The 27,729-nt window shown below is 38.5% G+C and overlaps 2 protein-coding genes across 7 annotated transcripts in view; both read right to left on the reverse strand.

Annotated features, from left to right (window-relative positions):
- Positions 1-15,221, reverse strand: part of slc2a9l2 (solute carrier family 2 member 9, like 2) — a 119,854-nt gene extending 104,633 nt beyond the window's left edge. For 2 of the 5 annotated variants that reach the window (XM_020647931.3, XM_020647928.3), the window contains exons 1-3: positions 10,052-10,174; positions 8,255-8,340; positions 3,696-3,797 (exon numbers count right to left, since the gene is read on the reverse strand). In XM_020647931.3, coding sequence (XP_020503587.1) covers positions 3,696-3,797; positions 8,255-8,323 — 171 coding nt within the window. In that variant the 5' untranslated portion in view covers positions 8,324-8,340; positions 10,052-10,174. Of the gene's footprint in view, positions 1-3,695; positions 3,798-8,254; positions 8,341-10,051; positions 10,175-11,935; positions 12,079-14,333; positions 14,356-14,758 lie in introns of those variants that run through there. The other 3 variants (XM_065954592.1, XM_029280070.2, XM_065954593.1) reach the window with 3 other exon arrangements.
- Positions 15,222-17,219: 1,998 nt separating this feature from the next.
- wdr1 (WD repeat domain 1) lies at positions 17,220-27,564 on the reverse strand. Of its 2 annotated transcripts, none has more exons than XM_065954590.1 (15): positions 27,426-27,564; positions 26,066-26,187; positions 25,018-25,108; positions 24,757-24,904; positions 24,169-24,349; positions 23,248-23,325; positions 23,010-23,090; positions 22,401-22,634; positions 21,490-21,579; positions 20,824-20,978; positions 20,295-20,376; positions 20,037-20,147; positions 19,678-19,851; positions 19,433-19,577; positions 17,220-18,126 (listed from the first exon to the last, which is right to left on the reverse strand). In XM_065954590.1, the coding sequence occupies exons 1-15, from the start codon at positions 27,439-27,441 to the stop codon at positions 18,020-18,022; spliced, it is 1,815 nt and encodes a 604-aa protein (XP_065810662.1). In that variant the 5' UTR covers positions 27,442-27,564; the 3' UTR covers positions 17,220-18,019. The 2 variants fall into 2 exon arrangements, with proteins under 2 accessions (XP_065810662.1, XP_065810663.1); XM_065954591.1 differs by having other exon boundaries at positions 20,824-20,975; positions 21,487-21,579.
- Between the last annotated feature and the right edge of the window lie 165 nt (positions 27,565-27,729).

Below are 27,729 nucleotides of genomic sequence, written 5' to 3' on the forward strand. Positions count from 1 at the left end.
TTAAGAGATGTTGGTGTTTTGTTAGACCACATAAACTACGTTAGGCCCCGTGTCCACCTGGCGTTTTTTCCGGGCAGAAAAGCACTGTATGTGTGCTCGGGAGTATTCACATGAAGCGTTTGTGCTCTGAAAAGAAAACAGCTGCACATCCATCCTGTCTCTATGACAACAGTTTGTTGACAAACAGCCGCTGTATGACCGACACAGCTGTTAGCTTTTTACTTCTGTCAGCTGCATTAACGCTTCAATCATAAAAATGGTGTTCATTTGTGAAGATTATCCTGCTGAACAAAACGCATCAGCAACGTGTGTTTTCCACAGAGTTTATTTTCTGCAATGATCTAAAAATCCAATGCAAGAATCCCATGGCCGACAAAAATACGTCATATGGTTTGTTCTCTATACTCCTGAATCCTTACATTGAGATATAATCCCACTGGATGGTCAGTAGTGAAATACTAAGATATTCTTATTTCTTTGTTCAAATCATCAGGTAAAATAAGAGTTTTACCTAATAAAGATGGAAGCATGGCTTTATCCTAAGACCTCATACCTGATTAGAAAGTTTCACACATTCTTCAAGCCTTCGTCAACACAACCCATAATATAACCCATTACCTTCACGTTAGTGTTTGCGACATGTTCTGGAATTTCAATGCTTAGTCGCGATTTTAAATAATAATTTTTTGACCGCCCCTGTAAAAATTTATTTAAGGTCTATATTACAAAGATTGGACATGCATATATGCAACTCTTTTTTAACAAGTGCAAGCACTATTAATTCCTTAGATTATGAATAAACAAACATGCATACTGAAGGTATACAGTGACAAGGTGTAGCCACATCCATTTATGAACATCATACTGAATTGAAGATGGCTTAAAACTGGCAATGAATACCATATAGGCATATGGTAGATATTTGTAAACTGAGTTGTTGGGCCAGAGTTTCAGGATGGCTTTGTGTGTGCAATTGACTTCCTGTCATCCATTAGAAGTTCTGAGGATGCTATCTGCAGATAATGAAGTCATGTTCACATGAGCTAACCGGTTGGTAGGGTGAGTGTTATAACAGTCAAAAGCTAACACACTGAAACTCACTGTGTGACTGTAATATTCATCTTGTAAACAGGCCTAAAAAATTAATATTGTTCCAGCGTGCAAATTACACTCCTCATGAAGAAAACTGTACCTTTTAAAAGAATGATCTTGCGTTCCCTCCACTATCGTCAGTAAACAACTCCTCATGTAAATGGTTATAGACATTTCAACCTTGCATTACTAATGGCCATATAAAACATGGAGTTATGATAGGGTTAGTGAATATCCAATTCTGGTTAAACATGATCTCTTTTTAACCTTTATTTTTTCTGTCATTGACCTACTGCTGCCTCTGTGCTTAGGGTAGATAATAACAGTTGATAATGGGTATAATTCTTATAAGAACAAGTATTATTGTATTTTCCTTCACTCTGTAGCCCAGCCCTCACTTTGACCTGGAGAGCACTTGATTACCAATTAGTGGCCCAGGACAGAGCTGCCAGGTTTCCTCTCTTTCCCCATCGTGCTCTGATTGTTCACCAACATCAGCCCAACAATCACAGCTAGCATTGTAATGTCTTCTTTTCTCAAAAACCCTGTTGTGTGATAGCTTTCTTATTGTCCTGAAGAAACAGGAAAGTTTATTTGGAAACCTTGATTCCACTTATTTAGTCCAAGATGCTACTACTGTTGGTTTGTTCAGATGATTATTTTTTCTGAGCAGTACCAGGAGGAAACACAACACAGTGCAATGATACTATAGATATTATTCAAAAACCCTCAAGCGTTTCCTTGAAAGTCTTTCAAAACCCAACCAGGTATGCTTTTATGACTTCACTGTTTTAGAGGCATTGTGCAAAAAAATTAAAATGAAAAATATCTTAGTTGGGAAAAGTTTCTAAAGCTGATTATTTTCAATTATTGAGTCCTTTATGTGGTGGTTCTGTAATTTTCATTTTGTTTTTTGACCTGAAACTCATTTCCCCCTCTTCAGTGGCTGCTTAAAAAGCTCTGGTCAAACGCTTCCATGCTGTCAGATTGTTTCTGCTCTCCATGTGGTATTGTTGGCTCATGTCTTTATGTTTATTTTTCTTTTGTGACTTATCCTTTGACTAATTTTCTATTTTGTTTTTTCCCTTCCAGTGCCTTCCACCTCCAAGCTCCATCGCCTCAGCCTCTCCACCCAGCCTCTCTCCACCTGCCTTCCCCAACCAGCCCACAGTATGCTCACGTCTTCAATGCCTTTTTATCAGTACCTTTTCGTAATATATCTCCTTTTGACCTTTAACCTGTCTGCAGATTTTACTATTGGGTCCAGTTTAAAACCAGCATTTCTGAAATCGCAACACTTAAAAATAGCACCGAAAATAAAACTTTGCAAAATGTCTAAATTCCCAAAAACATTTTAAACCTTAAACCGACTTCTTTTATTTAATATAATCAGGGAACTTAGGACACATCACATCATATCCATGGAAACTTTACTCTTTTTTTTTTTTATATGCATTAGTGCTTGAGCTGTGTTCTCAGGAGAGCTGCAACAAACACAACTTCAGAAAGAAGTAGTTACATAAATGAGGCTGTACCCAACAAATCTTTCAGTGACTGATGACGTGTGTTTTGTGTAATCACATTGGAAGCTGAAGAGCTGAGGGTCGTGAACTCTGTGAATGCTAATTAAATAAACTATGGAGCTTTTAATTGCCTCTGAACAAACAGAAGGCCAGATTGAAAAGTGTGACATCTGAAAACACTTTTCTCATCGAAGAGTGGCACTGCTCAACTGGACCAGAAAGGTGCTGGAAATTTCACTTTCATTTTCAACAGTCAAAAGAGGATTTAGTGACTGTGAAAATGTCACGTCTAATCCAAGCTTTTACATAACTGTATCTGTGTCTGACAGGTGTCCCATGTGCTAACAATGCCCAACAGGATAAACACACATTCACTTTCATTGTTCCCTTCCTCTCCACCATGAGATTTATGATAAGAACCGGAAGATTAAGATGAGTCAACAATCTCTGTGATAAGATAAATGCAACTTTGAAATGTTAAGTTCCCTTGAGTGTGTTTTATGTAATTGGATGTGAGTCAGATTAGACAACAAGGTGAGTCATCAAAGAAGCTTTGATATGAGACAGAAATATCTAACAAGTGATTGGCCCTTTTATTCTACACTGACAAGACCCTCGACAGAGTGCTTTTGTATTTTTCATCTTATATAAAAACTGATGTATATATTTGGAGTTTCTGTTCAGTATGTGCATATAAACTGTGAATCATTAACCCAGCAGACACTCTCTCTGGCTTGGTGGAAGTAAATGGGAGATTGGTTTCGCAGAAAACTGTGTGTCCAGTTATGTAACGATAAATAACAGACTTATTAATGATATTCCTGGCTCTATAACAGAATTTAGCTTGTAACCGATATAAAAATAGAGTAAATTATCGTGTGAATGTGTGATTTTTGGACAGTAAATGCAAAATGGAACAGCATTTCCATTTTTTTAAAACCTGGATCTTCACCATCTGAAGTAATGATGTTATATATACAGTATATTAATTGTGCTATTGATTGGTGTAAACAAATGAAATAAATCATTGGATTGTAATCTATAAGCAAAGCTACAAGATGAGATAACAGTCACACTCACCAACGCAGGGGCATTGACCACCGACAGGTTGTAGCCGTAAATGAACGATGACCCCAGGGCACCGAAGAAGGCAGCGCTGAACAGGCAGGCTGTGACTGGTTGCTAAGGAAAGAGCAGAAAAGTTAATGACTTTTCAGTGCTGCTGGGACAATGTCAAGGCCAAACCAGGGGTAACCTGAAGCCAGTGTTGCTTCATTTGACCCAGATATCAAGAAACTAGGTAATTCCCATCACTCTGCCCTCCATTATGTTGCAACAATAAATACTAAGAACACCTTGTCTAAGGAGATAGCGTGTCTGCTAACTGTACGGATGTAAAGGTGCCGATGGGAGAGATAACGATTATGCAAGATTCTCTGATGGTGAAGAACCTGAACTTTAAATGCACATTTTGCTGTAGCTGCTATCCTATGTCTGAGAAATGTGCATCTGTTTATTTATCATTTACTGAATAAGGACAGTGCTCATTTAATTACCACATCAGCAACTGGCTTCATCAGATAAAAATGCAAATTTTTCAAATTTTTATATTCATTATAAAATGTTAGTTAAAGACAAGTCAATCCCATTGTGGCGCTTTTAACCTAATGCAGGCATGAACATAAAAGTGTACAAACATTCTACTAAAATGTTGGAAGCCAGACTGAGCTAATCTAGAATAAATGTCTTTGTTTAGTCATTGTCAAGCATGTAAGCATGTTGACTTCAGCTTTTGACCTCAACATCAGATTTTCTTGAAAACATCCACACAGAGCAGATAGAATATCTACAGACTCAAGTGTTGTTGAATTTCATTGGTGCAATGATAGTTCTTTTTCTCCTCAGGACACAGTTTAATGATAGTTCAAAAATTGTCTTTTTTTTAGGAAGAGGTAAACAATGATTCACAGAGCAATATTTCTCTGGTAAATATTTCAGTTAACTATCTTTGACACAAAGGGGAAGTTAAAAGTCAAGAGAATATATTATGCCTATAATAATGATAAACAACCCTCATTTACACCGACCTGGTTCCAGTCTGTAGAGGCAATAAATATTCTCCTATATGATCATCATGCACTTTTCTGTGAAGGTTAAAACGCGTTGTACCCACATCACAACCTATAACTACACATTACCCCAACAGGCCAGAGTAGCAGCCCTGAGGCACATCAGCATGATCCCACACATGGGGATATCACACAGCAGGGGAAGACAAAGTGTTGGAAGCACAAGGAGAAGGGCTGGGTGGGTTTGGCCTGAGGCTACAGGAAAAGAAGATGAGGAAGTTCAGAGTTAGTGTTCAATAAGAGCCGAAGATGTTTTCTGCTGAAAGAAAGAAAGAAAGAAAGAAAGATTGCAGTTTATCTAAAGTGTCACCAGCTTCATTCATTAAAGTTTCAAACCCTTAGAAAGGCATACAGTATCTCACAAAAGTGAGTACACCCCTCACATTTCTGCAAATACTTTATTATATATTTTCATGGGACAACATTGAAGAAATGACAATTTGCTACAATGTAAAGTAGTCAGTGTACAGCTTGTATAACAGTGTAAATTTACTGTCCCCTCAAAATAACTCAACACACAGCCTAAAAAAACTTGCTTTGCTTTACATTGTAGCAAAGCGTAATTTCTTCAGTGTTGTCCCATGAAAAGATGTAATAAAGTATTTGCAGAAATGTGAGGGGTGTACTCACTTTTGTGAGATACTGTATGTTGCTTATGCTTAATAATGTTCATGTTAAAGGAACCACCAATGAGTAGAAGTGAGTTCAGCAGGAAGTTGAACAAGGAGCTCATGAATGGTTGCTCAACATGGCTAATAGAAGTTATTTAAGCAGGGGGTTATTAGTAACAGGGAGAAGTCTTAAAATAACTTAAGTGGTACCACACAGGGTGCAAAACCATTGCTTTTCTTCCTTCTCTCTCTTTATTCTAATTAAAAAGTAATCACTGAATCACTATCTGTTCTCATATGTCTCCCTGTAGAGGACATGTTCTGAAAGATGTTGGATTTTCATGAAGGTACTTATTCCCTTTTAATTGTGGATGCACAGTGGATTTTATCAAATACTCCTGTGCTTTACCCTTCATTAGTTTTGTTTGTCTCAATAATTGGCCCACAAGCTTTCATTTGCATGACACAATAATAACCAAAGAAGTGCTTTGCTCCCTTTAAACGTTTTTAATTCATGTTTTCTTTCATAAGTTAGCACTATAGCTTCATGGATATGCAGGGCCTTTCTCTTCTTCTAATGAGACCTTTGGAGGTTTATACTCATCAGAGTTTAGGAGGACAAAAAGTCACTTCCTTTGGTATTAACTAAAGGAATGGGGAAGTATTTTCTTTGTTATAGGTTATAAAGTTTCTGACCTGATGTGACATCTCTTGCAGGATCTCGGTCAGGGTGGCTCTGACTGGGTGACTTTTTAAAAGTAATACATATTGCAAACAGTTGGCTGGATAGATATTATGATCATATATTTTTCAAAAACGTGTTTCCATCTTAAACTAAAATAAACTGCAAAAATAATTTGAAAAACAAAAAATAATCCCCCCCCTATTGATTTTCTACTGGCTATTTGGAAATTCCGTTTGAATAAATAAATGTGTTCATTTTGTTTTTTTCAGTAACTTTTCTTTTTCCTGGAAGGCAGTTACTAAGGACAAAGTCTAATGGGCTCAAAGAGTGACTGCTTCTGTGTTTATTAGTCAATGAGATATAAGAAATACAGTTTAGAATTTAAACACCACCCGATAGTCTGGGTCGCAGTAGCTCAGTCTGCAGTGACTCAGGTGGGGATCCCGTGGGTGCGGACCAAGTCTGGTAGCTGGTGAGGTGCCAGTTCACTTCCTGAGCACTGCCGAGGTGCCCATGAGCAAGGCACCAAACCCACCACCAGCTCAGGAGCGCTCGCTGTGGGCAGCCCCCTCACTCTGACATCTCTCCATTAGTGCATGTCCACAGGATCCTGTTTGTGCATGTATGTGTACTTCAGCCTATGTGTGTAGCATGTTCAACAACAGAGTGTGAAATTGAATTTCCCCTTGCAGGATTAATAAAATATATCTCCTAATAATAATAATAATTGTAAAGGTTAAATTGAGGCAAAATAAATCGATGCAATAGATAGAAAGTATATCGTTATAGACCAGTTAGTTTATGACTGGAGATACAAGAAAAATGCAGATAGCTATACTTAATTAGAAAACACTATATAATTGATTTGAACGATTCTATTCATTACACATTTTATAATGGAATTGTTTTGCGTCTCAGGCTCGGCAGCAGTTTAGGCATCTACAGGTTTTATTTGTAACATCTCTAGGAAAGCAGGCATGAATGAAGACAGAAAAAGAAAATAAGTACATAAATATAAACAGTTGATAGATGTTTACAGATAAGATTGTGTAACATTGTTTGTCATTATTGATTATGTTCCTAATCTGTTTCCACTTGAGAAATTGCAGCTTTAGGAGCCTTTAACTGACCTGCAAATGTAACTAGAAAAGCTAAATACAGCTTAATTCAAGCTTTCTTGGTAAAGAAATAATCATTTTGTGGAAGAAAAAAAAGGATTTAGAGCATCAGGGAAGCACCTACTGCAGCAATAATACCATCATGTAGTAGCCAATAACAAAAAGGCAGTAACTGAGCTTCTTAAGGCTCTGTTCATAGCTGGGACCTTGCTCAGCTGGCACCGCTCAATTTTGCTGTCAAGGACTTTGGATATGGTAAAAGGCTGGTTATTGTGTTATCAATGTGGAGTGGGTATTGAGTGTGTCAACAAAGTGAAAGATGGATGAGGCTAGCTCAAAGCTGTACATTTTAACAAAGACATGTTTGGGTTGGGGGGGTGGTGATCGATTGAATCATCATTTTTACACTTAAAAACACCAACAAACAAAAACACAAAATAAAACACACAAAGATGTTTCTGTGGACTTGCACTGTCTGGGTGCAGGGTATTAATACATCCGTGTGTATTTGGTGCAGAGTAGTAACAAGATATGACATCCCAAAAACAGCATAATTCTCCAAATCAACTACAATATTTCAACATCAATAGGCCTGATTTAGAATTTTCCTCTCTATTTTTGTTTTATGGACCATCACTCACTCATCTAAAAAAAAAAAAATCAGAGATAATCCCTCCATTACGTTATTAGAACAGCTGCCTTCATATTACTCCATGCAGTTGTTGTTGTTTTAAAGGGCCTGACAAAAGCAACAGACCTGATTTGAAATAGCAGCACAGAAAGGCGTGTCATCATGTGCATAGTGCATGTACGTATTTACAGAAGGGCAGTGTCATGAGATACATCTTATCCTTACCTGATTTTCTTATTATTCTTTCAAATAAGGGCACTTTCTCTGTAGAGGGCAAAACGCCTGGGGCTTAAGCGTGTGCACGTGCCTGGTCAGGACCTATATATAAATTGCTATCAAGACTGTTCTGTCATTCTGTCAAGGCAGTCTAATTTTACACATCACAAAACATGTCATCATGTCAGAAAGACACAGACTTGTCCACATGAGTTTCTCTGACATGAAATGAGTGACAATGACACTAACCTTTCCAGAGTTCTTCTCAGAGTCGCTCATCTGGATGTCAGATGGGTCGTCCTTCCCTGGTTTGTCCATGCTGACGTTTTAGCACCCTTAAAAGAGGAGACATATCAGAACAGACATCCAGAATATCAAGAGGAGCACGAGGAGCGCAAAGAGGAGGAAGTGAAATTTAAAATAGAAACTACTGAGTGAAACATCTACTAGGAAGGAAATTACAAAATCCAAAATGTGCAGAAATGCAACACAAATACACACATACTTAACACGCAGGCTTATCACAATTTGGTCACAAGTTTAGGATTAACTCATAGTAAATACTACCTTGCACATTGAATTGGATTAGACATTGGATTTTTGATCAATTGGAAACAATGATCTGGATTTGTCTTCTTTATCGCTCCATAATAGGAGGCCTGTGTGAAAGGGCATGGAAAGCTTGAGTCTGCCATCTAGTGGCTTTATGAATAGTAACACTTAGAAATACTACAGCAGATGATTTTTTTTTTTTTAAATGCAGTATGTGCATAGGATTAGATGGTTTCCACATTTGTGTAGATTTGAGGTTTTAAAAAAATAATCAAACACACATGTTGAATGTAGTTTAAGGTAGGAGTCTGTGTTTATACTCATGAAGTACCAAACCTCTGAGCATTTATTTAACAGAAAGGGGAAGGTGACCCATAGTGCTGCTGATCTCCTCTCTGCCCCAAAGTTAATAACATTTAATAGCATTCAGTTCCCTCCCAGAATTTAAATGAGTCTCTGACTGGACGAGAATGTAAACCAGCAGGACTCGGGGTCCTCAGGAGTAGGATTCAAACTTGTAGCTGTAGATTGAGTTCATCAGATCACTGAAGATGCACGACACATCAGAAAGTTGGAGTCTGACTTCCCCTTAATATTACATATGTTTCTTTCATTTTGGATCAAAAATTGCTGATACCTCCACTGCTGCTGTGTTTTTACGTGTCTCATCCACACAATTTATGTACTTCAATTTAGTTGTTCCTGGTGCAATGACAATAAAGATATGATATTCTGTTCTACTGCTGCAGCAAAATCAAATCATCTGCTCTTAAACTTTTCAGAGCCACTTTCAAGAGACTTCACTGCTTGACGAATAGATTTCCCTTGGTGAATCGTGTTCCAACAGTACATCCTATGACTTACAGCTTACTGCTGAATAATAATGAAAGCTCCAGTTACAAGACTGGATCCTGTTAGCCAACGCTGTCAAACAGATGAGCAGCTCCTTTGATTCAAGCCCAAGACGTGCAGAATTAACTGAAGCTGTTACTGCTGTTAAACTGTTGGCTCAAACTTAAGTTACACATAATCACTGCTTTAGGACATTAATGCTATGTTGTTAAATCATAATAGATAAGATCTGTTTATGTAAACACATTAAAATTCAAATTTTATAACTCCAGTCCACGTTTAAATCAAACGTGGACTGGAGTTATTGTTCGGAGGATTATTTCAAGCAATAAAGCTTCGTTAAATTATTTACTTCCTGGTCATTCTTTTTTTGTTCTATCAACATGGTTGTAACGGTCACTAGATAAAGCCTTCAATAACAACAGTCCACAAACATAAATAAAACACACATACTACACAATATAGTGTAGAAGCAAACGTCAGTAAATCTACAGCAGAATGAGAGTCAGCCTTCTTGACCAAACACATTTAGTTCTGTGGATGTCAGTCAGAAAAGTAAAAAGCAACAACATATACATTGAAGTCGTCTGAACAAAGTAGCAACAGTCCTACCAAGCTGAGTGTCACTAGTAGAACACTTACCCGCTTACAGGTGTATCCAGTCCCTACAGTAAGACCACTGAGCAAACATTACCCTTGCACGATGGAGATAATAACAATGAATGATTAACTATTATGAGCTCCTCCCATCCTCTTTGATATCTCTTATCTCTTGTGTCATTATGAGAAAAACTTTCCTCTCACTGACCACAACCAACAGTATACTCAACATAATTAGCTGCATTGCTTCAGCAGTTAACCAAATTAAGTGAGTTGATTTGCAAAAATGTCCCCGTCCTTAAAGAGCACATGATTCACATTCATACAGGAGTTTGTCTTTCATTAAATCAAGGGTGCTCATGGTCCAATATTTACCACCAGGATGCATGCACTGACTACAAGCAAGATGAGAAATTGTGCCAACACAACCTATATGTGATATTTAAAAAATCATGTTAACACCCTTTGCAATCACCTTTAACTTCACTGGAGAGTTGTAAAAGTGTTCTTTCAAGACTTGTTGACATTACTGTTGGGTGTCATTACAAGCCAAATTTCCCCACCCATGCTAACGGGAAAAAAAAAAAATCTTCAAACCTTCCAGCGTTGACTAATGAACCCAGGTGATAAGTTTGTCTCTAAACCTTGAGTCCTCAGCCATGCTAACATCTGTCTGAGCTAATGCTAAGAAGGTGTAAAGTTTCCAAAGTTTTTGTTGTTAGCATGCTAACTTATGCTAATAGGCACAGAACACAAAGTTGGATCACAGGAGAGGCTGATGAGGAAGGATATAGTTGTGTAGTTTGGTCCTTAGCTAATTTATCAATAGCTTTGAGGACATTTTCAACTTTTTTTCATCATGGTGTTGATAAGGAAGTCTGTACAAACATCCACCTGACTGACAGCTTTATATTTCAACATCATAGTATGGATAAATATTGAAGGTACATTTAGAATCAAATTAATTAAAGTAAATTTGAATGCTAATGTGGAAAGTACGGGTTTAATTTCCCACTGCCTAAGACGATGGAAACGCCGTTCTTGCTCATTCATACAAGTCGCTCAGCAAATATTTACTGCAACTCGTATGCTTGATAACTTCTCTGTTGACTTTCTTTATTTGAGAAGCAATTACTCTGAAGTAAATAACCGAGGCACAGCAGGAAATTATGCAAAACAAACTGGCAAGATGAGCAACTACATTTTTAAATTCTGAAATAAAGGTATACAGCGTACTTTACACAGAGATGATGTCAATCTGAAGAACTCCATCCAGCAGTTTGACTGGAGGTCCAGTTTTTAATGAGTAAGTCTGGTCAGTTACAGAGCACTCAGGTAAAATGGTTAACTTCGTATTTATTTATGCATTTCAAACCTGAATACTTAAAACAAAAATGTGTATTTCTCTATTTTACAGCACAACAACACATTACTGCATGACTGAATGAAATCCCCTGTAGGGAGCCAGAGTTATTGCAGTCAGTGTGAGAGTCAATCCAAGGCTAGATGTGGCCCACATGTTGAGAGACTGAGAACGGTTTTGTCCTTTCTTAGGTCTTCTTTCAGAAAATCTTTCTTATAGCATCTTCAGTGTGAAAAAAAGTGGGAAGATATGGTTGAACATTAACTGCTCTGTATGCTGAAAATGTGGACATGACTCTTGGGTCAATGGTAAAAGAATGATGTGGTGAAATTCAGACTCTTGCAGCGACAACAGACCGACCAGTCTGATATGATCGATAAGGTATTTGGGTTCAAATGAAATCAAATATCCCAGTCTCCATTCCGTGACCCTGAGTAATAATGAGTTCATTCAGTGTATTAAATAAAATCAGCATACTTCTTCTCCTTCTTCTAAACAAGCAGCCACACATTCTGTCACAAGCAGATTCGGGGTATTCATTGACGAGACATTGCAGCACTTACCTTGACCTACATGTGCAGGATACATCGCTCCAGTGAGGGGCAAGAAAATGGAGTGTACCCTTGCAGCTTATGCACGCTCCATTGTTCAGCTGCATGCCTTGACCTCATATTAGCGTGAGAAACACCCTTTCATCCTTATGACCCCCAGATCACATGGTCTCAAGAACAGAGTAACACCAGAAAAGAGCTCTACTCTACCAGGTGTAGCTGCCTGTTGGAGTTACCCTAGAAACTTGTAGCATTGAACGCACATTTCTTAGTAAAACGAGTGAGAAGGTTGCTGATTACGAAGAGAAATACAAACTGCAGCTTGTTAAATAAAAGCAGCATGAGAGCTTTGGTATTAACCCCCCCCCCCCCCCCCCCTAAATAACCAAGTCCTCAGGCAGCTTTTTCCTCTCATCAACAATGGCTGCTTTATTCTCCCTTAGTGCCACATTATTATTTCATTTGCAGTGTCTCCTGCCAGCTATCTATATTAGGAACATGTGAGCCACATGTGATTACAGCATCATAAACAGAGAAGGCCAAAAACATACCAAGGTTTCAGCACGTGGCCAGAGGTGTTGAGCAACTGGTTTGTAGTCCTGAAGAAAAACTACGAGGTCAGGAGCTGCCATGGTCTAGTAATGAAACTCTTGTAAGATGAACACCCCCTTTGGGACATCGTTTCTCAGAGCTGGAGTCTAGGTAACAGGAGGATTAAGTTTCCTAAGATGTGGAGCGACCTTTCAGTGGGAAAAGAATCCACAAGCAAAGAGCAACAAACCAAACTGAGCTGAGAAAAATATGTTTCTTATACTTCTTATTCAGTTTCCACCATGCAGTTATGTACAGAAGCCTTAAGCAGACATGCATCCAAACCCTTTTTTCTTCTCACCTTTTCCTGATATAATGAGTCGTTTCTGGTTGTTTTATTAATCTCTTATCTCCACGGTTTCAAAAAGCACAAAACAAATATGGCAGCATGGCATGAAGTGGTCCAGCCCATCACAGGGACAAGACTTTTGCTGATGATTGATAAAGAACAAGCTTTGTTATCTCGAGATTTTGAGATTAATTCATCCATTATAGTAAGAAAACCAATACTGTTATTCCAAGATGATGAAAAGAAAAGTTGAAATATTGAGGAAACCTATCCTGATCACGGGAAGACCAGTGTTATTATCTGCAGATGAAAAAATGAATAATGTGACAAAACGACCCTAAAGTACTTGTTATCATTGGAAAATGCTATAGAGACAATGTATGGTTCTGTGTCTGCTTACGGTTAGGTTTGACTGAAAAACTAGTTACCGGCATATGACGTTAACTTTTCATGATCATCATCATCATCATCATTTATTTTATTTAAATCCTTAGAAAACACATCGAGGGAGAACCCCTCATTTGGAACAGTGATGAGGTACACAGACAACAATAGAAAAGAGGCAAGGTACAAACAAAACAAGAGAACAGCAAGAATAAAACAGGAAGTGCATGCAGTTAAAAGGCAAGAAAATACAATGCAACAGAGTAAAAATAATAAGTAAGAACAATTAAAATATTAAAAGCAATAACAGTTCAGATCAACAGGGTACCTGGTGCACAGTCAGTATGTTCTCAGGTGCCGGTCGGTTGCAGAAACATACAATGAAAAAGTAAATAAACTGAAAATGACTTTACATCCACTTCCTCAGGTTGGCTCAGCCACGTGTTGTTTACAACGCTGTCTCTTCCAGAGCACAATATGTGTTGAACACAATCATGTAAAAATATATAATTACCATTGTTTTTAACATTGAGCCAAATCACAACAGAAATGGTCTTATGACACTCAACATTAAGAGCTGTGATGTGTTTCATTATTTACACTGGCTCAACATTAATCCACTAATAGGCATGCACTTCAACAGTGACATATAAAAACATTGTTTTAACAGAAACCTGTTGCAGAGCCAGTCTCATTGTCAGACAGTCATCTGCCCTGATCTGATTGGCTAATACACTATGGCATATGTCCCTCTGTTTAAACTAGCACGGATACAGCCAACTTCAGATTTTTCTGGAAATATGAAAATGAGTTTCCCTGCCTCATCTCATCTGTCCTACATTAGTTCACAGTTAAGTCACTTCAGTGTTTAATTTGCTAAAGTTGATATCATGTTGATAGCTCCATTGGTACACTTCTGTGTGCTGTAAGCTCAAAACTAACTGCCATCAGCAGCTTTGTTAAACATTGACTTTCCCTCTGTTCAGGAAGCTCTCTCTCACCAATACCCAAACAGAGAACTGTTTGTACTGCAGAGACTCCCCACAGGTTACAGATAGTAAATTAATGGACTCATTCAAAGCCAATAAAGCAGGTTCATTTGCTTCTTTTTTTTTTTTTTTTTAATCAAAGAGGGAATTAACTCACCAACAAGACTCTGAGGACTCCATATGTGAAGACGCAGGCTGATCGCTCAGACTCCACAGGCAAAGTGACTGCATGCAGAGTTTTGCTTTCTAACTTAATCAACTGAAACTGGACATGAACCAAAAGTGTTTGGAGACCAAAGGATGCTGAAGGAGACTGTATTTTGTTTAGAACTGTTCGTCTACTGGTTGTATATTTGTGAGAAGGAAACATTAACAAAAAAAATCTATAGGAGTTCATGTACAAAATTACAAAAAAAAAGTTTATATATTACACCTTTTTCACAGCAACTACACGTTATGTGAAGTAAATGGCCCTGCTAGATTCTGTAGTTTAAAAAAAAGAAAGCAAACAGAATGACTCTTTACTGGTTCATGCTCATTTAAACAACAAACAATGAAGATAAATGTTAATGCTTCACTCACCTTTATGTCTTCTCTTACAGGTTCTCCTCTCAAACAGCAGCCAAACTCATTATTGATTCCAGTGCAAAAGAAATGTGCGTTTAAGGGACAAAATTCTTACTGGCTGTTTCCATGTCCTATATGAAGCTCCAGGTTAATGTATTTATGCTTTGGTGTTATCCAATAACTTGTTTTTCTGAATGCATGCAGGAGGGATCAGACCATCTCCTTTTAACCTCTCATCAGTTTCAGGAGGGTTGGCAGCACAGTGTGTGCTTTATTATTATGATAGAAATCCAACCTGCCCAAATATTTGTTTTCATTGAACAATTTCTCTGGTGTTTTTGCATATTCAGTTTCCTCCGTAGCAGCAGGATTGGAAAGCATTGAGAACCCTTGTCATTGTATTTTTTTTGACTCAAAGAAGGTGAGTTTTTTTTCCAAAATAACAAAATTATTTATGCAGAGAAGTTTCTATTTTTTTCAATGTTTTAAATAAAACGTGAAATACTTTTTGTTGTCCTGGTTTCTGCTCACAGCTTGTGTGTTTCTAAAAGGTTGGCTGAAATTCTTCTGAATCATCAGCCACTTTGTTTCTTTTAATCCCTAACTTTTATACATAGACAAAAACATTTAGAATTGAAGAAATTCAGTAAAATGTAAAAAAAAAAAAAAAACAGATTTAACAGACCTGTGAATGTCAGTTCTCCACTTTGTCATCTCTACAGGAATACAGGCTTTATGGGTTGTTTTTACTAAATAACTCTTACGACAAGATTGCATAATCCTGTAAGGCAGTGGTTCTCAAACTTTTTAGACTGCGTACCACCTCCGAAAATATTTGGCTCTCCAAGTACCACCATTATGGTAGATGTTAAAATACACTGTAGGCCTATTTCTACACACATTTTACGCAGGAGGTTATTTATTATTGACTGTTGGCAGCCACACTATAGGACTACTAAGGGCTAGCGCTAGAACTGGCACTTAAACTAACACAACTCTGACATTTGCCCAAATCAAAAAAAAGTGCAGCACAATAAAAATGACAACTTTATACCAACAACCTGTTTGAGAATATTTAGTCTCAAGTGTTTCCCACTAATAGACGATACCTGGGCTCTAGTATATTTCCGACCTGTTCTTATTTAATTTTTCATTTATTCATAAAATTGCTGCGTGCCTGAGAGAGAGAGGGAGCGCGGAGAGAGAGAGCGCGTGAAAGAGTGCAGGCGTGCGCTCCGCAGGCTCTGTGCAAACAGAGCCTCTGTATTATAAGTCTCTGCGTTCAACATTGCAAATCCCTCTCGACTCCTGCGGAGTGTTAAGACAGCAATTAGAGCAGAATTACATCAGCTTCAGAGATACAGAGAGAGAGACTGTCTGTACATGCATCAAAAACTGAAGCTTCTCCTGGCTCCGTACAGCTGCTTGCCACCGTTTCTGTGCTGAACTCCAAACAATAACAGAATATCTGTTAATGTAAGCCTACAGCTGCTTGCTGTTGTTTCAGTACTGAACTATAAAAACGTGAGGTGTACTCCTGTTGTTGTTTATGTCTGTGCGCGCGCGAGCATAAATTGAGCAGATTAAAGTTGTTTGTTGCAAAAACTAGATTCATTTAGAGGGGAAAACACATTTGATATTAATACAACCCAGTAGATACAAGACAGATAAGAGTATGACAAAAAAAAAAAAGTGTCATTTTCTGCTGAAGAGGTTTTTTTTTTTTTATATTGTGGAGATTTCTTTGCGTACCACCAGTGGTACGCGTACCACAGTTTGAGAACCACTGCTGTAAGGCATGCAAGCCTGTGGCAGGAATATACATTACAGAATGTTACTCTTTACTTTAAACATTTTTAAATATTATTTAGGTGCATGGGGGGCTCGACTTGAATTTTAAAATGCAACATAATGTTCGATTTTCAGAGCCATGTCTTATTGTAAGGGCTGAGTGAAACAACACAAAATGTAACAAACATATTAAGGTGGGACCATGTCTAGCCTCTCTTTTGAGAACATGGAGGTATTTGTGTTATAAATTTGTACTATATTTTAAGTTAAGAACAAATTAAAAATACGCCTTTGTGACTGACTGCTAATATAAAAACTCTTCTGTGAGCAGAGGAGGGGATTTATTTTTGTCACGAGGAACTTCTTTTACTTAAAACCAAATCTGAAAATATCAGTGAATTGTTTTCCCTTAAATGCATGGACAGATATCAATATATGTATAATGTCGCCATCATTTCTGCGTTCTGCTTTCTTAATTTCCTTTTTCCACTAACAGCCAACGGAAAAGATGATAGAGAGACAACATTCAATGTTCGAGCAAAGGAAGTCAGTTATGTAACAGCATGACTCATTGAGTGACTGAGACGCTTTCTCACCTGCTCCTCTCAGTCATGCGTTCCTCTGAATGACTGCACATCAATCTGACAACAAAAAAAAAGAGCTCAAATCTGCATGAAAGGGAAAATGCATAAAAAGAGTTTTTATTATTATTAATGAATGAATTCCACTTTGGAAGTGGATGCATAATAACATAAAGAAAAGAAAGAAGTGTGAAAAGTGTCGTGAGCCCAAACAAGAACACAGCAACAAACACAGGACCTTCAACTGAACACAAACTTTGTTCTTTCTGTTCCTTCTATTGCTCCCCATTCAAACAGGAAGAGTTGGGAATCACAAAATGTATGACAAAACAAAACGCAAACACATCCACCCTTTAAAAAAAAAAAAAAGCTTGAAATAAACATGACAGGCAGCTGCAGTGAGAACCAGGTATCTCTCATTTCAGGAATGTAACCAAAAGGTTTCTTTTTTTTTGTTTCAAACACTATTTTGTTGATTTAAAAAAAAACAAAAAAAAAAACTTGCTTTTGGTTCATCCGTTGAATTAGGATGCATTGAGCCCAACCACTGACAATGATTTCAGTTTAAACTCATTGAAAGCTATTAGCTATGGAATGTTGAGCCAACAAATGTTTCTCTGGGTCCAAAACGCTCAAAAGAGATGTAAAAGCACTCATGGTTATATCGTTTGCTCCAACAATTTGTTTCTGTGTAAGTCGAGGTTATTCTTTTACATATCTCACATCATTCTCATGGGAGGATTTCCCAGCCATAACCATTCACAATTCCAATGTTTACAAACAGCATTGACCACTGCTAGACAGTGAAAAAACAGATAAAAAAAAGAAAGAGAAAGAAAAAAAAAGGAGTTAATTATACAGTAGTCCTTGTCCCTGGAGATATGGAGGTTTGTCTGCCTGCAGCTCAGAATGAAATAGTCCACTGTTTGACGGTGGCATCGTGGGAGGTGGTGACAAGAGTGTGCTCGTCCACCCAGGCCAGGCCGCTAACATGGTGCAACCGGTGGCAGTCTGCAGACACAGAGAACCAAACATCTTGCTACAAAACTGTCTCACACAACAGGGGGAGAGGGTAAAAAGACAAATATTTGCAGAGAAGTAAAATGACAGCTCCTCAAAAGTGAAGCCAGAACATCTGGAACTCTGCCCTCCGTACTGACAGCAGTACAGGTCAGAAACCCCGCCTCCTTCATGTTCTCAGATGGGACATCAAAGTACACGTCATGATTGTTTCTCGAAGACTCTTTCAGTCACGGTTCTTATTGTGCCGTTTTTCACACGGGTGTTCACTTTTCTGAGAGGTTCACTTTTAATTTGTTGTTTGATGCTATAGAAAGGGGTCTTCGAACTTTCCATGACAGCGAGTGTCTGCATCAAACTGACATAAGAATCTGCTCTGCTGTAGACTGTACCGACCTGAAGGATCTTTGCTGTTGTATCAGTAAGTTAAACGTGTGCTTTGGGTAGTGAAAGGGGAGGGATGACCAGACTCTGCAACCCTATGTGCAATGTGTCAGCGTACAATAGGAGGAGGAGAGTCAACGCTCAAAACATGGCTGACCAGAATGCTTTAAATCCCAGTGTTGCCATGGTAATCCAAGTTCAAATCAGTATTGTAAAGATTTTTATTTTATTTTAGATCATCACTTTTTAGGGGATGGAAGTGATGACTTTTAAGGCAAGGAAGGTAACTGTACTGAGGTGTTCGTTTAGTAATCCTGCCTCATCAATGTGTTTTTTTTCTCAAGCTGAGTTACTTTGGACACAACCTCTAACATTCCAGACTGTTCATCAAGCTTAAATATAAAGCAGATCGATCTTTGCACTTGTAACCCCTGCAGGGCATGCACTGTGTCAGGTTTCTTCAGTTTTTTTTGTTTTTAAATCAAGCACAGAGCAGTGAAACTTGAAGGACTTTTTCACTGAGTGGGTGTAGTATGGGTAAGTTCACTTCTACACACTGCAGTAGGAAATGCAAGGAATAATGTTACTTTGTAATCACAAGCTGACACTGGCAATAATTACAGACATTATACTGACCGTTAACTTTGAATAGATGTGTTATGACCCACTTGTTAGTGAAATAAATGCAGTGCAGAGCTTATATAACAGATTTGAATAGAAGTCATTAGAGACTGATTTGGTAGTCTCTAATTATTCATAATTAAAATAACAGAAAAAATGTGAGAATTGTAAAAATGGGTAATGGCTCATTTACACCTGCTTCATCAAGTGTTGTTGCCAGTCTAGATTAATGAAGCTTTCAGAGCAGAGTTCATCCATATGAATACATGAGTTAATGTGCATGTGTGCTTACCTTGGAGCTTGACCCTCTTGTCTGAATCACTGACTGTCCAGACAAACACCATCATGTCCATCCCACCAGTGGCAAAGTGCTCATTGTCAGGTGACCAGGCCAAGCACACTGGTTTGGCATGGTGTCCGTAAAACTGATTTTTTACCTTGTTCAAAGAAGTAAGTGAAGGGAGAGACAATGAGTCCTATTCATAGGAAACAGGCTCTCGATGTTGTTATCAATGGATTTGATGGACAAGTACTTACTGAGTAGCCGTCAGCCACAGTAAAAACTATGGCCACCTTTTTCTCATCAATGACAGCCAGATAGGCTCCATCTTCAGAGTAAGCCATGTCTGTGATCGTGCCTTTCACATTCAGAGTTTTACCCTCGTCCTTCAGAGTGTTGCCCTGAACCGAGTACAGATAGACATGCCCATCCTGAGGAGAAGAAAGAATCATTCAATCGTTTCCAGTGGTGGTTCCCAAAAATGTTTAACTGTAAACTAAAACATGCTGTTGCTACTTTCCTCCTGGACTTGAAGCATTATTTAGAAAACAGAGTAAAGCTGAACAATGTGGTGCTTTGCAGTTTGTGTAATTGTTGTTCTTAAACCTCCACTTACTGCTCCTCCCACGGCAGCAGTGGTGCCCCCAGGGTGCATGACTCCGACCTCAGGTTCATAGCTGAGATTGTCCATTGTGAAGACTTTCTTCTTGTCCTTCAACAAGACAACCTGGAAAAGAGAAATGATTAAAAGACAGCATCAAGTTAGAACAGATGTGCACTCACAGACTAATGAAAAATACCAGGTTGATGAGGAAAAACATTGGAATCTGTTTACAGAGAAAACGCTGAAACCGGCTGAGGAATAAGACGTTACCTGTCCAATGCACACAGCCAGTGAAAGCCCCCCAGATGCTACTGACACACTTTTAGGCTGGAAATCCATTTTCACCACGTCACTAAAAACAAACAAAAAAAACAACACACAGTTCAGGTTATTTATATCATAATTAAGCGTTGAGACAAAATTCTAAAAGCAAATATTCAGTTTGATAGGAGAAAACAAAAACACTGAAATTCCATTGGCTACTTAAACTGGACGTGATCTTTAATGACATGATTCACAAGATTGAAGAGACACATGTTGATGTTGAAGTTATAATCATCCTATCATTGGATTGCATATCAACTAAGATACTTCAAACCTGTTTTTAGCTGCTTTTCTTACAAATCTAAAGATAGAGAATCAATGACTTTTATAAAGAAGTTTAAAAAACATTATCGTCTCATTTGTGGAAACTGCCTTACCACTGACCCCCCCCAAGGAAACACAGAACAGCTTATTAATGATCCCTGCTCAGTTTCTCATTGTTGTTCCCTCCACAGAAAGACGTAGTAAGTCCTACCTGTACTCCTTCTTGTTGATGTCGGTGTAGCGCAGAGTATCGTCCATGCTGCATGTCACAAGCTCTTCAGCTTCGTTGAAGGTCAGCTTGCTCACCTGGTTGCTGTGGCCTTTCCCAGAGAAGCAGTCGTTCTCTCCAGAGTCGACATCCCAGTAATGTGAGGCACTCGTTAAGGACAACAATCTACTGTAAACGTGGATATTTGATATTGCTGGAAACTAACGACATACTCTGAAATAAAGACACACATAAGCCGTTTTCACATATGCACTCTGGATAATATCTGGCAGCAAGGGGTCAGGGTTGTAGTAATGACTCAGCCTTGATACCTGGGGCAACTTAAAAATATTAGAAAACTTTTCAAATACCTGCTTTCTCTACTTATAATAGTTATACTTGATCAGACTCGTGCTCACCATCCCCTCCTGCTTCTGTCAATATTTCCATTCTTATGAATTTGAAAATGGAAATAGATTAATAAACATGTGCTTTAAACATTGAGATTTAAAAGTGATATAAAATAAATATAATTAGGGGATTAAAAACTGTTTTCAGTGTGCCAGAGCGGTCTCATTGATCAATGGTAATCTACAAACATGTTCAGTCTCACAGCCCACAGAGCGAACTTTACATCGTTACCATTACTATTTCAATGATAAAAAGGATATTGATATGTCCGTCACTACTGCCCGAGTAGATGTATGATCGCCCTTCACTTTTGTGAACCGTCAGACACTGGATAGATTTGCTGTGACCCTGTAGGAAGAAACAGTATGTTTTCAGATATACTTAAAAAAAAAAAAAAAAAAAAGAACATTACAACCGTTAGTGTAAAATATTAACCCACATCTGTTCTGCTGTAATATTCTCATATCGAGTACATGGCATGGTTTTTGTTACCGTTATCTGAGACACACACTTTAAAAGCATCAAATCCTGCCCCTTGACTTTGTAAGCTAAGCACATGGTGACGTTTTGGATGGATTGGATTTAAAAGTGTAATGTTACACCACCCACACATACCATCTTTTCAACCGTACTGAACACGGTTTGTTTGCCACACATGTTCAAGACAGATCCCTCAAGTCACACGCCACAGCTGTCTTCACAAACATGGGAACATTTTGACATGTAAAACATTCAAGGATGAATGAATAACCATGAGATTGGATTATGTGTGAAACCATTTTTTTAAGTGTAATAAGATTTTAGGAAGTGCATCAGCCCTTTAGAAGGTTATAACTGGAACACTGTTTGACAAACACTGTTTCTGTATTCATATGAAGACAAAAAAAATGCAGCTCGCCACCAAATATTTGGTGATATGGACACCCAGTTAGAACACAAACCATGTTTTTCACATTAACAAATCTCTGTTTAAATGTGGATATCTGGTTGCATAAATCATTGTGTTACTTGCAGATCTTTGCAAATGTTATAATATTTTAACCTCAGGCTTCAAAATGTAGTATAATGTGAGACTCAAAGGCTGAAAGCATATTGTTCTGTTTCTTTTACACTTAAACCTCTACTGATCATATTCAGGAACAACAACCTAAAAGTCTTGGGAGTCTGACCTTGATGACACGTATGGGCCGGTCAGGGTTGTTCTTGTCCAGGTAGTTGATGTATCCTGACAGGGAGATGCCGAGGAGGTAGTCCTTCTGCCACAGGCAGCCCAGCTGCTGGTCTGACACATCGGTGCCCATGCTGAAGGTGGTGACGGCCGTACCTGCACCCACATCCCAGAGTTTCACTGTCTTGTCCCCTGAGGCAGAGATGAGTTGGGAGCTGTCAGGGCTCCAGCTGACCTGAAGGATTCAAAGCAGGAGGAATTAAAAGGAACAAGTTACTACACTGATGTGAATGTAGGCCAACTAAATGTGAAATAGCCCTTTAAATGATCACTTCAAAACAGACACATCAATGCTACAAGGAAAACAAAAGGAATAATCAAATCATTAACACGAGAACAGAAGGACAACAATCCCTAATACCAAAAGTGAAAGAAGCATTTACCACAGCTTCCACACCCACAGCACTGAATGCACGCTAACTGTGGTTAAGTTCAGGGAAAACAAAAACCCAGAAGCCGACAAAAGGATCAAACACTGTAGTGACGTGTTTAAAAACAGTTCAGCCAAGACAGGCTGACGACATCTTGATGTAAAATGTGAAGAACTCACCGCATAGATTCCTCCGTTGTGGGCCTTCTCTCCACCCAGCTGGCTGATCAGGTCACTGCTCTTTCCATCATATAAGAAAATCTGTGGAAGTCATACTGCTAGTAAGACAACATCATTTTTGTACACATTGCACCACTTTGGGTTGAGACATCCTTTAAATGAAGTTGTAATATTTCAGATCACAGCAATAGTTCCTGAGATTATGTGAACAGTTTGTTTCTGATCATATACGACTCACCTTGCCATCGGCTCCAGCTGTGACGAAATGTTCACCATTTGGAGAAAAACGGACACAGTTGACAAACTGGTTGTGGTCCTTTAGGGAGACAGAGGTGGAGGGGAAATACATTAAAATCCACAAAGTAATTATACAAACTAATGGATAGTCTACAGAGGAATTGTATTTGGCAAAGAGTCTGCTTTCTTAGTAAATGAAGCATGATGTACAACTTACAGATGGATTAAAACATTTTTTATTTTTCTTCTTAGTCATCTTGCTGACTTGAGAAAATCTTAGTCCTTCCTTGTTTACATAATCAGAGCTTTGATTGGTCAAAGGAACTTGCTTACGTTTATTATCATAAGAAAAGCACCAGCCATATCATTCATATAAACAAAGGATATCCTCAGGCTCGCTGTAGAGAGCTATGGGTTGTTTTTTGTTTACATGAACAGACTTTAGCGCTTTAGAATAAAATTAACAGCTCCACAGATGAGGACGTAATGTACAGCCTCCTCTTAAAGCCAAAGTGAGAACAGTGCAGAACTGCAGAACAGACTAATAGTGCCATCCTCAGAGCAAATGGTAACTGTGTATTTATAGAAGAAGAAAAAAAACGCCTTCTTTAGGTCTGAGGCTCACTCATTCTCTGAGTGTTTATGGGTTATGTAATACAGAAGAATATAAAAAAGGTTTCCACAGTCGGAAACCACCAGGGTGGGAAAAACTCAAGATGAGGAGAAGACATTCAAGATAAGACAGCTGGTAGAAAATTCCATCAAAAAACACAGTGCCTACATTTGCTTAAGATAAGTCTTGGATCAACAATGGACTGTAGGTTAGCTCAAACTACTTTGTTTAAACACAAATGACCCTTTCTACAAGCTGCACAGAGACATATAGTGGAGGGGGAAGCAGAAGTCAATCTGTGAAACTTGCATGTTTTGTGTTTTTGAACTTGAAGGGAGGCCCCTCGTAGAAGGACCCACTGGTGTCATCACTGGCGGTGGCAAGGCGGTAAGGGCGGTTCTGCTTTATGTCCACGCTGTTGATTATTTTGCTGTGTCCGGAAATGTCACCAACTGTGTTGCCAGAGTCCCAAAGGATGGCTGCTCCAAATCTAAAAGCAGGAGATGAACATGCACAGAATCATTCCAGGTTTCTGTCGGGATGACTAGAAGAAGAAGAAGAAGAAAATAATACACTTTTCTCATGTGAACGAGAGTCCAATGATTAAGCTTGGCAATTTGATTATTGTGTAATTTTACTCAATAGTTACATTAAGTCAAAAACATTTACACACTGCACCTCACTTTTCACAAATGTATCTAAGCCATGAAAACTAAAAATCAATAAATTAGATTAACCATCCAGACAAAAACTGAAAGATAAAACAGAGATTAAAATCATCTTTACACACAGACTTGTTCACAGTAGAAATTAATCTGTGTTATAGTTTCTCATGATGGATCATCGCGCAAAATCCTTTCATTTCCTTAACAAAAAAAAAGAATCCCTCATGCTCACTTCTCTCGTCCCTCTCCAACAAGAGCGATCCTCTGGCTATCTCCAGTCCATGCAATGTCCTTGATCGGGCCTGAAAAGGGGGTAAACTCATTCTTGAGAATGTGCTCCTTCTGGGTGGTGTCCCAGATACGGAGTTTTCCAGTCACATCTGAAGAAAAAATAACAATAAAAAGCACAATGATTTAATTAATAAGAAATAACATGATTGTGAGAAGTATTGGCACACATTTATTAACTTGTAGTTGAAGTTGTGTTGCTTACCTCCAGATGCAATATAGAATCCACTCGGGGAATACTTGGCAACATTAACAGTATGTGCATGTTCGGTGTAAATGTCTGCTATAGCTGGGTTCTGTAAAAGAAATGGAAGACATTGTCAGACAAAAATCTAACACTGAGCAACAACTTATTTTTAGTTTGTACCCTGGACCTTTTTCTTCCATTGATTATCATATATTACTCATAAGAATTAAACTGAGCGCAGCTTTATGACTGTGTCCATTCATCACACACGAAACCTGAATAATGAAAAACTTACACAAACATTTCAGCACATTGCAGTGTTGCTTTCTAAGCGAGCAGCTGAACAGATTTGTGCTGACTTCTCTCCATTTGAACATGCTGCTGTGCTGTATGTCGAGTAGTGAAACGTTTGGGAAAGTTACAAAATGAAAAGCAGGTAGTGGTGAGGTGGTAGGTTCTATCAGCTAACAATCAAACAGCAGTTAAGAGAAGGTTGTTCTCGAGGATGACTTACGCCCAGCTTCCCAACCTGAGGGATGCAAAAGATCTCAAGGGGGGCAGAAGGCTTTATCTGAGGTTGTCAAAATTAACTTAGTTATATTAACTAAAATTCTGAGAACGCACTTACTACATAAAAGGTATTTTGGTAAGAACAGGTGTATTCTTTTTTTGGTGTGGGTCCTGGGTGAGCTTTTGTTTTTTAGATACAAGTAAGGGCAGTAAGGCAGTATTCAAGGAAAAAAGGTTGGGAATCACTGACTTGCAAACTTATTGAACTACAACGAGTTAAATGAAGAGCAAACCCTTAACACGCTATCCGTTTAGTCGAACTATCATTGCAGTGTTGGTAGAAAGTAAACTGTACAGTTTCAGTACAATGTTCATTTGGATTTAGCAGTACTTCAGAAATTGACCAGCACTGCATGACCACACCTAAAGCTAATGTTGAGTGTTTTCAGAGGTGCAAGAAACGTTAAACATTGGCAAGTGAATAAGGTCAAAAGTGAGACCAAGACTAGAACAAACAAAACAAAACCCAATGAAATAAATAATCAAGCATAATTACTTCAATGTTCCTGATGATCACACACTTCCCATTGGTATACAGGAAGTTGTTTCCTTTGGGATCGCCACCAATCACTTTTGCAACTCCCCTCTCCATCTGTGGGAGGCTGGCAAATACATGTTCTAAAAAGTAGATATGACAAGAAAGAGAACGCCATCATTAAAGGTTATTTCAACTTAAAATAAAGCAGTAAACAGCATATCCGTACTGAAAAATGCATTGCACATTTTGCCCAATATGACTAAAGAAATTGACTATTTGCTTTGACTTTTTGTTGCACCACAACTGTTTCAGATAAGATAGAAGTATGCAAAACAAATAAGCAGCATTTATTCTTTCATTAGCATGGACTAGAGAGGACTTGGCAGAACAGCCAGGCCAATCCTGATTGGTCAAATTGGTACTCAAACTAATAATACAAATTTGAAGCAGAGGCAATTTTTCTTAGCACAACAGAAGGAGATGTGGGCGTCAGCACAAAACAAAACTGCTTAGGACAAATGGTACCACTAAAGCTAAATGTGCAACACACTGAAATCCCTGACCTGTCTTGTCTTTTTTAAGCACTGCAAGGTTTGTGATACAGGAGGTTTCTATATTTATAAGTTATCACTGATGGATCCACTGTATGCTATGAATATTCATTGTTTTAATTGTTTAGACAACAAACGCTGAATGCAATTATAATGGTTTCATCCTATAATTATCAGTTATTTTTAAAAAAAACAGTAAAGATAACTTTTCAACACCACCACAGAAATAGGAGAAGTACTTCACGAGCACTGGATCTAATGGCTGTAAGAAGGTTGATGCAATTACGGTGCTTCCGTGTTGTCTCTAAACGCAGTCCTTAATGTCAGTATTTGCTTATATTCACCTTTAGCCACACGATTTAAAAAAAAAAACACCCTGTATAAGTTTGACGCTTGTTTGGCAGACAAAATCAAGGAGTGTGTGATTTCCGCCCTCAGAATATTTCCCTGCCTGTCAGACAGCCAGCCTCTGGTCCGGACATGTCATAACAAAGCGATGCGAGCTAAACTATTTCCTCATAGGGACATTAGCTACATGAGCTAACGCGAAGTAAAATGACCCGTCTGAAGTGAGACTTGAGAAATACAATAGAAACAAAGTAGCGTTCATAACAACCACAGATGTCAAATACATCCGTCTGAACCCTTGCCAATTTTAGGATTTCGTATTTCGTGTCTGATATGATATGTCAGATTCATGCAGCTATGGGCGAGGCTAGCTAGCGCTACACAGACGACTAGCTCGTATCTGCTAAATCATATCGCCCAAATAAAGAGTTCAATTGCATTTTCTATCTGCCGCTGAATTTCTATACAAACAGACTTACTCAGTTCACAAGCCATTTCCCTGCTGGTCACCTGCTAAGCGTTACTCTTCTAAATGAATGAAAGAGCAGAGACAGTGAAGCACTCCCAGATCACACAAACACGGAAGCGAGTGCAGCTCTGTCTCTGCCTGGCTTTGCCCATATATAGTAAACTCAAATACTACGCTGCTGCTGTCAGCCACTAGCCATGCTCTGATTCGAGGGGGGGGAATTATCCCGTTTTACTGTCTTTCAGGCTCTATCACGCCATCTCTAAACTCTACCAACACATGGCCCAGTTATTACTTCCAGTTTTTAGGCTACA

The sequence above is a fragment of the Labrus bergylta genome, chromosome 5, assembly GCF_963930695.1.
Source record: "Labrus bergylta chromosome 5, fLabBer1.1, whole genome shotgun sequence".
NCBI lineage: Eukaryota > Metazoa > Chordata > Actinopteri > Labriformes > Labridae > Labrus > Labrus bergylta.